The following is an 11,381-nucleotide window of genomic DNA, read 5'->3' as shown; positions in this document are numbered from 1 at the left end:
ATACATACATACACATACATACACACATACATACACACATACACATATACATACATACACCTGGACATACACATACATTCACACATACACCTACACCTACATACACACATACATACATACACATACATACACACATACATACACACATACACATATACATACATACACCTGGACATACACATACATTCACACATACACCTACACCTACATACACACATACATACATACACATACACACATACACCTAGACATACACATACATATATACACATACATACACACCTACACCTACACATACATACATACACACACATACACCTACACACACATACATACACATACATACACACCTACACATACACATACATACGCACATGCACATACGCACATACATACATACATACATACACATACACATAAACATACATACATACACCTACACACGTAGACAAATACACGCTAGCAGTCATCATCCTTGTACTGCCACGTAGCAAGGCAGGCTAGACAGTGGAAACGCCGAATCGAACACGACCTTACGCGCCAAGGGAGGAGGCACTCCATTGGGTAGGGCAGTTCTAGGGGGTGTCTGGACTGAGCCTCCAGGCTTGCTTGGAAGGCTACTGTGTGTTTGCTGCTGCTGCTGCTGCTGCTGCTGCTGCTGCTGCTGCTGCTGCTGCTGCTGCTGCTGCGGCTGTTGCTGCTGCTGTTGCGGTGGGACTTGGTGCTGCAGCAGCAGCAGTTGTTGCTGCTGCTGCGGCTGTTGCTGCTGCTGCGGCTGTTGCTGCTGCGGCATGGGGAATGCGCCAGAGACGAAGTCTGCAGCGTTGTCTCCCGCAGAGGACGTCTCGACTTGCGAGACATTTGTCGGAGTTGCTGAAGGGGGACCGCCTCCAACAGAGGCTGCGTGGCTGCCTTCCACTGAGGCTCCAAAGGCTGCAGCAGCAGCATGACACACACGCATGCACGGCTACTGGAGGCAAGAGGGAGGGGGGAGACGTCTGCAGCCGAGAAAAAAACAGAAGGCGCACGACAAGGAAAAGAGAGAGAGAGAAAAAGGTGAATGGACTCCATGGGCACACATCACCCTTCGCACGATGGGCAGCTTTTTATCCGACTGCTGCTGTGCAGCTGCCTACGTCGTTCAAGGCTTGAGCGCCTCATTGGCGTGGAGTCGTGAGAAGTCTCCAGAAATCTGTCGCTCGCTTCTGCAGCGGCTGGAGGGGGGGGTACCACTGACTCATGGGAAATCCGCAGAGGAGGCGATTGTTGCGGCAATTGTTGTTGTTGCGGTTGCTGCTGCTGTTGCGGCAATTGTTGTTGTTGCGGTTGCTGCTGCTGTTGCAGCAATTGTTGTTGTTGCGGTTGCTGCTGCTGTTGCAGCAATTGTTGTTGTTGCGGTTGCTGCTGCTGTTGCAGCAATTGTTGTTGTTGCGGTTGCTGCTGCTGTTGCAGCAATTGTTGTTGTTGCGGTTGCTGCTGCTGTTGCAGCAATTGTTGTTGTTGGTGCTGCTGCTGAGGCAGACGCTCAGCGAATTGAGCTCCAGGGTGCTGCTGCGGATGATGCAGCGCGTGCTGCTGCGTGTCTTGTAGCTGCTGAGGCTGTTGAGGCTGTTGACTTGAGGGCTGAAGTTGCTGCAGGGGAGGCAGTGCAGACAGCTCGTAGTTCTCTTGCTGCTGCTGAGACGGAGAAAAGCCACGCGGTATGGGGGGAGCATTTTCGATTTTGCTGCTGCCTATGGTGCCTGCTAGGGTTGTCAAAAGGCTGCCTCCCCCTGCTGCTGATGCTGCATTTATAGCTCCTGCTGATGCTGCATTTATAGCTCCTCCTGATGCTGCATTTATAGCTCCTGCTGATGCTGCATTCATAGCTCCTGCTGAGGCTGCATTCATAGCTCCTGCTGAGGCTGCATTCATAGCTCCTGCTGAGGCTGCATTTATCCCTCCTGCTGAGGCTGCTGGTGCTGCCTCTCCCATGCCATCGTGGAAGTCTGAAAAAAACGCAGCAGGAGAAGCTCAAGACATCGACTTCCCAGTGAGCCTCATTCAACAGCAGCAGCTGCCCAAACCACGACTTGGCAGGCAAAATACACTTGCGCGCATCATCCATAGTATATCAAGCAGAAAGATCAGCAGCAGAAAGATCAGCAGCAAAAAGTCAGCAGCAGAAAGATCAGCAGCAGAAAAGTCAGCAGCAGAGAGCACACCCGTGGACGCTTGCGCAGAGAGCCGAGGTGACACCATATCGAAGAGATCAAGAGCAGCAACAGCCAAGCTGCTGCCGTTTCCTTGTTGCTGTGACTTGGAAATAAATTCTGGCAAGTCCATCTCAGCCCCCTAAAGCATGCAGCAGTCACCGGCAGGCAGAAACGCATGGCTCTCTGAGCTGCAAGGCAATACACTCAGCTGCCAGCAGCAGCGCAGCCTCTGCTGCTGCTGCTGCGGCGAAATCGGTATTCCCAGCAAGCGCTGCTGCACACATCCCTCGAGGCGTGGCAGCGTGTGCTTGCTCACCGCTTGGCTTCCACTCATCGACATGTGCCTGAGAAAGGAAAGCAGAAACACATGCACAGCAGCGCGTCAAAAGCCCCAATAGAAACCACCCCACACCCCCAAGTTGCCTTGCTGCTGCTGCTACTGCTGCTGCAGCTGCCAGTGCAGCTGCTGGCACTGCAGCTACTGCTGCTTTTCCTCCTCAATTACTCCTACTCAATTACTCCAACTCAATTACTCCTCAACTACTCCTCCTCCTGCTGCGGCTGTTGTCGCTGCTTCCCTACTTCAGAATTTGAGCCATGAACAGCGCAAATCGTGACTGCGCTTCTACAGCCTCGGAGAGCTGCTGCGCTTGATTGAGGAGCTGCTGTTGATGCAGCTGCTGCTGCTGCTGGTGTTGCTCGAGGAAGTGGGTAAGCTGCTCCTGCACACGCTGAAAAGCAGGAGCTTCCTGGCTGGAAGCAGCAGCCGACGTGGCTGACGACGCCTGCGAAGAACGACACACTTCTGCGCATGCATGCTATCCCCTGCGCAGTCCTTCCCCCGCTGCAGACAAAAAGAGCCAATTACGCCCTCTCGCTGCTTGCAGGCTGCAGCGCTGCCTTCGGAAAACTTGCCCACGCTGCTTACTCTGCCGCTGGGGGGAGAGCTGGCGGAGCCTGCTGCTGCTGCGAAACTCTGGCAGCACAGCGAAGTTTTCTTCGCATGCACGAAGAGCGACTGCATCTGCGGCTGCTTCAGAAATGCCTGCAGCGCGACTGCCGCTGCCGTCTCTTGCTGCTTCAGCGTCTTGCTGCTGCTGCTGTTCAGCCCGCATATGGGGAAGAACTGCCCAAAGAGGAGGCGACTGAGAATCTGGAAAAGGAGACACGCCAGCACGCAAAGCCGCCTCGCCGCGGAGAGCTGCAGTCGAGCGAAATCCCCAAGCTTTTGTGCTAGAGGGAGCGAGTTTTCTGCATGCAGTGCGCTTCAGAACGGCAGCAGCAGCGCGTCTGGAGGGAGAAGCCTCACCAGGAAGGCGAGGCAGGCACTTCCGACCAGCCACAAGGCTGGGTAGGAGTCAAAAGCCTGGTCGCTTGCGCGCGAAGCATGCGCAAAGGCAACAGCGGCAGCCTGACGCACAGCTGCAGCTGCTGCAGTTGCTGAGAGAAGTCACGCCAGACACAGCAGCAGCCGCTGCAGCACGGCGAGGGAATCCACACACAGTGGCGAGCAGAGCCGCGAAAGGAAGGCTGCAAGGCTGCAAGAAGAGACGCCAGTCAGAGAGGCAGCCGCATGCAGCATGCAGGCAGCTCGAGACGCCCGCGCAGCAGCAAAGGACCAGCCCCAACTCTCTTTGCTGCTGCTGCTGCTGGTGATGCGAGCGAGCGAGCATGGCGGCAGCCATTACCAGGGAAATCAGCAGCAACGAGGGAGAAGAATGCGAGAGAGGGAGAAAAGCTGCCGATCACCAACGCACCATGCTCCTGCTGCTGATAGAACAAGCTCGTGGCACCATCCCTCAAGACGTGAATCCAGCTTTTCTTAGCCAAGGCTCCAAGCCACACGGGGATTTCCAGTGGATCTTGCTGCTGCTGCTCCTCCGCGAGTCGAGCCGCGTATGCTGGGCACTCCGCATCTGCAACAACAGACACAGTGCAGAGCTTGATGGGGGGGGGGAGGAGGGAAAATGCCTTGGTGCAGCGAGCGCGCTGTACATACACTGCAAACTCGCAGCACCCCGTTGCATCTGGGGAGGCAGTGCAACGCGAACTTCTCAGAAGAAAGAGAGAGAAAATGAGAAAGAAAGAAAGAAACACATACACAAACACAACGGTGCAACCCTTACAAACTCGCATCAGCAGCAACATCCTGCTTCTCCCCACAGCCAGTCCCCTCTGGATCCCCCTTCTTACGCAACAGCTGCTCCAGCGTCTCATACGCTTCTGCAAAGGCAGCAGAGCCAGACAGTTCTTGCCGCAGCTTCTGACGTGACAGTGAATACACATCCGCCTCCTCTGGAAGATAGCCATGCTGCTCCAGACTCCTCTGCTCGTGATCAGCCTGCTTAGCACCGTAAGGGGAGACTTGCTGCGACTGCCGCTGCTGCTGCTGCTGATTCTGCTGCTGCTGCGGCTGCCCCCTCCGAGATTCTGCCTCGTGTGAGGAGGAATCCACGTAGGGAGAAGCGTCATACTGCGCTTTCTCATAAACGTATGGATCACCATGCTGCTGCTGAATCTGCTGCTGAATCTGCTGCTCAAGCTGAATCTGCTCAAGCTGAATCTGCTGCTCAAGCTGAATCTGCTGCTCTGCGGCTCCTTCATACTGTATGCCCACGGGGGATCTAACATATGCCTCACCATCCGTATCATGCAGCTCCTGCCTCTGCTGCTGTGGCTGCTGCTGCTGCTGTGGCTGCTGCTGCTGATGTTGCTGCTGCCGATACACGTGCTGTCCATGCTGCTGCTGTGGCTGCTGCTGCTGCTGCTGCTGCTGCTGCTGTGGCTGCTGCTGCTGCTGTGGCTGCTGCTGCTGTCTGTATGGGATCCTGTTTGCTGCTGCTGCTGCTGCTGTGCGCTGCGCCTTGCCTGGTGTCTCTGGTATAGTCGTCTGCAATGCCTCTGCTTTTTCTGCTGCCTTTGCTGTCGCCTGCGCTGTAACTTTTCTTGCTGCTGCTGTTGCTGTCTTTGCTTCCTGTCCTCCTTCTGCTGATTTCGCCGCTTTTTCTGCACTTTTAGAGGGTTCTAAGGGAGTAACTTTTTCCCTCTCGTGGCTCAGAGTGGATTCTGCTGCTTCTGCATAGCCTATCTTTTCTTGCTTGTGCTGCTGAGAGTTCGCAGCGACCGATGATGCCTTTGCAGGCATTGCTGCTGTCTGATGCTGCTCTGCTCCAATATTGTGTGTAGTTGTTTCTTTGGCTATTTCCTCCATAACAGCTATTTCTTTGGCTATTTCCTCCTTAACAGCTGTTTCTTTGGCTATTTCCTCCTTAACAGCTGTTTCTTTGGCTATTTCCTCCTTAACAGCTGTTTCTTTGGCTATTTCCTCCATAACAGCTGTTTCTTTGGCTATTTCCTCCTTAACAGCTGTTTCTTTGGCTATTTCCTCTCCAGCAGCTGTTTTTCTGTTCAACTGCTCTCCAGCAAGAATTTCTGATGCTACGTGCTCTACGGCAGCAGCTGCTTCGCTTGCTGCGTCTTTAATAGCAGCTGTTTCTCGCACTAAATCCTCTACGACTTCTGCCTCAGGTGGGAGATCCTCCATAGCAGCTGCTCTACCCAAATCAACGTGAGCCGCTTCCACGCTTGCTGCTGCATCTTCAGCAAGTGAATCCTCAGCTTGTGTATCCTCAGCTTGTGTATCTCCAGGCAGTACTTCTTGCCCATAGACATTCGACTCCAATGCTCCTGCATCTGCTGCTGGCATTTCTGATGGTAGTAGCCTTGAGCCTGGAGGAACGTCTGCTGCTTCGGCGTGAAATGCATCAGCTTCAGCAGCAGCAATGCCTCCGCTTGAGGGAGGCATTGCTGCTGCTTCTCTTACCTCGTGAGCTGCATCAAGCGGCTGGTTTGCCGCAAACTTGGGACTGAATGTAGCTCGCTGCTGCAGCAAAAACAGCGGCAGCATCAGAAACAGAGCAGCATCAGAAATAGCAGCAGTAACAGAAATAGCAGCAGCATCAGAAACAGAGCAGCATCAGAAACGGAGCAGCATCAGAAATAGCAGCAGCATCAGAAACGGAGCAGCATCAGAAATAGCAGCAGCATCGGAACCAGAGCAGCATCAGCAACAGCATCAGAAATAGAGCAGCATCTGAAATAGCAGCAGCATCAGAAATAGCAGCAGCATCAGAACCAGAGCAGCATCAGAAATAGCAGCACCAGAAACAGCAGCATCAGAAACAGAGCAGCATCAGAAACAGCAACAGCATCAGAAATAGCAGCAGCATCAGAACCAGAGCAGCATCAGCAACAGCATCAGAAAAAGAGCAGCATCAGAAACAGAGCAGCATCAGAAATAGCATCAGAAACGGAGCAGCATCAGAAATAGCATCAGAAACGGAGCAGCATCAGAAATAGCATCAGAAACGGAGCAGCATCAGAAATAGCAGCAGCGTCAGCAACAGAAACAGCAAGTATAACATACACCCTTGAGCATCAGTGCCTTGAACATCACCCCCCCACCACAACAACCAGCAGCAGCAGCAGAAAGAGCAGCAGCAGCAGCAGCAACAGGAGAAGCAACTCCTTCGAAGAGCAGCAGCGGCAAGAGCATCAAGAGTTTGAAAGGCCGTTACGTAGCTCACCCCTTCCTCTGCTGCTGCTACTGCAGCAGCTGCAGCAGCTTTTGCTGCAGCTGCAGAGTCTTTAACAGCAGCTGCAGCGCCAAATGTCACTGCCGCAGCAGCAGACAGCAGCAGTGCTGCTGCAGCAGCAAGCCACCAACTGCTGCTCCTTCCCATCCTCGTTGTTGCGATATCTCTCTAAGAATCTCCAATGCTCGCTATTGCGTCTGCTGCTCTTGTTGCTGTTGCTCTTGTTGCTGCTGCTCTTGTTGCTGCTGCGCTTGTTGCTGCTGCTCTTGTTGCTGCTGCTCTTGTTGCTGCTGCTCTAGCTGCTGCTCTTCTTGCTGTTGCTGCTCTTGTTGCTGTTGCTGTTGCTGCTGCTTTCGCTCAGTTTGCTATAGAGGCTGCCCCCCCGCGACATAGCACGGCTGCTGCTGCTGTCTGCTGCTGCTGCTGCTGCTGTTACTGAGATTTCTGTCGCTAGATGTGCATTGCATGCACTCTTTCTGCTGCTCTTGCCCCTATGATGGTGTCATACCACTGCTGCAGTGACACGTGATGAAGCATCGGGAGAAAACCAGCAAACTCGACGGCTGCCGCTGCCGTCTAGGGGGTGTAAGGCTGATAGAACTACGAGAAGCGCAGAGCAAAAGGACTGTCTACTCGGGCATGTGTCTATACAGCGCATTATGGCATTGCAGCAGCAACTGCAGGCGCAGTCGGCTGCAGCAGCCTACCCAGCAGCAGCGCGAGATGTTACTTCGCCTCTAGCAGAGTTGCTTCTTCACAGAGGGTTCTATGTGACACCAGAAATTCAAGGAGACAGTTTAACCAGCGCCATTGCTGCTTCTGCTTCTGTTTGCTGCTGCTGCTGCTCCCCGCTTATCAAGGCGGCCACACAGACGCTCAGCAGCAGCAGCAGCAGCAGCAGCAGCAGCAGCAGCAGCAGCAGCGGCGGCAGCAGCAGCAGCAGCAGCTGCTGCTATCCTGCTGCTCCTTTCCCTGCAGAGGGCGTTAGTTCTCTGTATGTACGCTAATGTTCGGGAGAAGGCTGCCTTTAATGGCTTTTTAAAGCGATTTTACTGCTCAAAAACCTCCTACTAATGTCTCTTGTTGGTCACCTAACCTCCTGCGCAGATGCAGCCGTAGCAGCAGCAGTTCTCCTCCAGCCTTTGCCTGACTGACTGACAACAGCAGCAGCAGCAGCAGCTGCTGCTGCTGCTGCTGCTGCAGCTGCTGCTGCCGCAGAGCTGTCTGGATCTCTGCAGCTGCGGCAAACGCTGCAGCAAGGAGGACAGAGCAGGCAACATTCTGCCTCCATTCTGTTTGTTGTTTGTTTTTAAGGTCCGCTGTGACTGGAAGACACTGCGTTTTCTGCTTTTGCTGCTGCTGCCACCGCTCCCGCGGTGTACATACAGCTGACCAGCGCCGCAAGGTCAGCTGCTGGTGACAGACAGACGAACGCGCAGCAGGCGCAGCAGCGGCTTCTGCTGCATCCTGATTTCAACAGCGGCATCTAAGTGGTGTTGTTGGAGTCTTCCGCCTCAACGGAGCGGCAGATTTTGTCAATACTTGCGAGTGCATCTCCGCATGAGCTGCAGCAGCAGCAGCAGCAGCAGGGACGGCAGCAGCACCGACGCGGAGACTCGCCAAAGTGGCTGCGAGAGTCTCCTTCTACTCTTTTCGGCACCCTGCCGACATTGCTTTTCTATTGCGCTTTTCAGTCAGCCGTTGCTGCAGCGGCTGTCGCGAGGAGTGAGGTGAGGGCTCGCTTCTCGTCTGCGGATGACTGAAGCCTCCCGCAAACAATGAGTCTTTCCGAGCAGCGACAGCCTTCCCTGCAGCAGCAACAGCACCTTCTTCTGCGGAGACCTCTCGGTTTCTCCCGCAGAAACAGACCTCCTCGTGCACAGCAACTACAGGCGCAGCGGCAACAGGCGCTGTACATACACTGCACCCGAGACGCTGCAGGCACACCGACAGCCGCTGATCGCGGCGGAAGGAGCATGAATTCTCCTTCCACCTACTGCAGCAGGCGAAGCGCTGGACGAGGATCTTCAGAGTCAGCTAGCCTGTCAAGTTGTGGACCTTATGAAACTGCGCCACGCGACGCTCCCCTCACACGAATGCAGCCAGCTAGTCGGCTGCCCTCTTCAGCCATCGCAACAGCGGCAGAGGCGGACAGGCTGCAGCACCGTCAGGCTGCTCTTGGAGGCTCGGTGAACATGGAGGAGCACTCAGAGCAGCTGCAGCAGCAGCAGCAGCAGCAGCAGCAGCAGCAGTCTACGATGCAGTTCTTCCTGCTGCGTAGCTCAGCTGCAGGCTCAAGAGCTCTCGGTGCAACTGCTGTCGCCTCCAGAGCCTTTCTTGCGGTAAGAATCTGCGCGTCGGTTTGTGGCTGCTTTTAAAGCGAGAGGAGAGAGGAGAGGTGGACGCCGTGCAGTCTCTCTCTCAGTTGCGTCACACACACACACACACACACACACACACACACACACACACACACACACACACACACACACTACAACGTGAAGAAGAAGGCAGCCTAAAAAACGGCTCTACACTCTGTAAAAATAGGGGCAGAACGATCGAGCCGCGAGGAGGAGAAAAACACTTTTTATCGTGCAGCTTTTTTCTTCTCGATCGCAGCCATCAAGTGGCAGCTACAAAGGCCTCTTGTGATGTGTTTATGTATTTGTGTATATGTGGATGTTGTGTATTTGTGTATATGTGGATGTTGTGTATTTGTGTATATGTGGATGTTGTGTATTTGTGTATATGTGGATGTTGTGTATTTGTGTGTATGTGGATGTTGTGTATTTGTGTATATGTGGATGTTGTGTATTTGTGTATATGTGGATGTTGTGTATTTGTGTATATGTGGATGTTGTGTATTTGTGTATATGTGGATGTTGTGTATTTGTGTATATGTGGATGTTGTGTATTTGTGTAGATCTATGAATGTGAAGGTGCATGTATGCATATGTGTATTTGTGTGTAAGTGTGTATGTATGCATATGTGTGTGTGTACGCCTGTGGACATAGATGTATGTGCATTTGTGAACATATATGTGTATTTGTGCTTAAGTGTATGTATGTGTATATGTGTATGTATGTGTATGTTTATGTATGTGTATTTGTGTACATATATGTGTATTTGTGCTTAAGTGTATGTATGTGTATATGTGTATGTTTGTGTATGTGTATTTGTGTACATATATGTGTATTTGTGCTTAAGTGTATGTATGTGTATATGTGTATGTATATGTGTGTGTATTTGTGTTTATATATGTATATTTATACATGTATTTGTGTTTCTATGTATGTGTGTATCTATGTATGTGTAATTGTGTATATATATATATATACATATGCGTATACATGTCTGTGTGTTTCTATGTATGTGCGTATCTATGTATGTGTATTTGTATGTATACATATATGTATGTATATATGCATATACATGTATGTGTATTTGTGTACAGATATATGTATACATATGTATGAATATATATATGTATGTGTATTTGGATATATGCATATATGTATGTATATATATGTACATATACATATGTATATGTATGTATGTATCATAAGAATGTTTACGCGTATGCGCCTTTGAATTTTGCATGCATTCTGCAGGATGCTGCCTTGAGAAGCCGTTTGCGGCAGCAGGCTCAGCGTCTCGCAGTTGGGAGCAGCACTGGACTGAACTCTGCTGCTGCCGCCGTCGCTTCTTTGAGAAACGGAGTTTCCCCTTTGCTTCTGAGCTCAGACAGAGGTCTAGGAGCGTTGCTGCTGCTGCTGCGCAGCAACAGCAGCAGCAGCAGCAGCAGCGGGAGATCCGCTACTCCCGACAGACCAGAGCTGCAGCAGCAGACGCTGCAGCTGCTCAACAGCCACGCGATGAGGAAGCTGAGGCTGCTTCCCTGTAGCGTCAAGGGTAGTATTCGATCAAGCAACAAGGGCAGCAGTAGTGGCGGCTCCCGTTCACAACGAAACAAACATGTTGAACGGTACCAATTATCTGTGGATTCTTTCTACAGCGAATACGACTTCCGCTGCAGCATCTGCCTCGAGTTGCTGCTACACCCCGTCTTTACGCCTTGCTCTCACGTCTTCTGCGGCAGTTGCATCCATGCAGTCCTCACCAAAGCCAGTTTCTGCCCACTTTGTAGACGGTATGCTCAGCTCACAAGCCACTAGCTCCTGTTGCTCTGTGCTGCACACTTTGCTGCGTGCCACACTCCCCTTAGACCATACGCTTCACATTTTTGCCCAACTACTATTCACTGGCGCTATATATACCACTATTTATTGGTGCTACGTACTACTTGTTGGTGCTATGTATACTATTTATCGCTGCTGTAATAGAGGTGTTGCTATATTATTCATTGTTGCTGCAATAAAGGTGTTCCTGTATTCCGTATTGTTGCTGTCATCAAATTGTTGCTGTAATCGAGTTGTTGCTGTCATCAAATTGTTCCTGTAATGAAGGTGTTGCTGTAATAAAGGTGTTGATGTATCATTCATTGTTGCTGTAATCAAGGTGTTGCTGTCATCAAATTGTTCCTGTAATGAAGGTGTTGCTGTAATAAAGGTGTTGCTGTAATAAAGGTGT

At 51.8% G+C, this 11,381-nt stretch overlaps 1 protein-coding gene across 1 annotated transcript; it reads right to left on the bottom strand.

Moving 5' to 3' along the window:
• Positions 1-782: 782 nt before the first annotated feature.
• On the bottom strand, positions 783-7,448 carry LOC34618880 (ecdysone-induced protein 74EF; the record flags this gene model as incomplete). The annotated part of the gene is made up of 13 exons (XM_026334167.1): positions 7,299-7,448; positions 6,803-6,880; positions 4,942-5,094; positions 4,389-4,458; positions 3,825-4,111; positions 3,505-3,606; positions 3,124-3,348; positions 2,778-2,980; positions 2,512-2,539; positions 2,221-2,334; positions 1,531-1,674; positions 1,137-1,236; positions 783-924 (listed from the first exon to the last, which is right to left on the bottom strand). Coding segments are annotated over exons 1-13 (1,796 nt in total), but the record flags the coding sequence as incomplete, so codon positions are not given.
• Positions 7,449-11,381: the final 3,933 nt, after the last annotated feature.

This window comes from Cyclospora cayetanensis, unplaced genomic scaffold (assembly GCF_002999335.1).
Source record: "Cyclospora cayetanensis isolate NF1_C8 unplaced genomic scaffold, CcayRef3 CcayRef3_contig_375, whole genome shotgun sequence".
Lineage (NCBI taxonomy): Eukaryota > Apicomplexa > Conoidasida > Eucoccidiorida > Eimeriidae > Cyclospora > Cyclospora cayetanensis.
The sequence above is the reverse complement of the archived record's forward strand: the minus strand, read 5'-3'. Positions and strand labels throughout refer to the sequence as shown.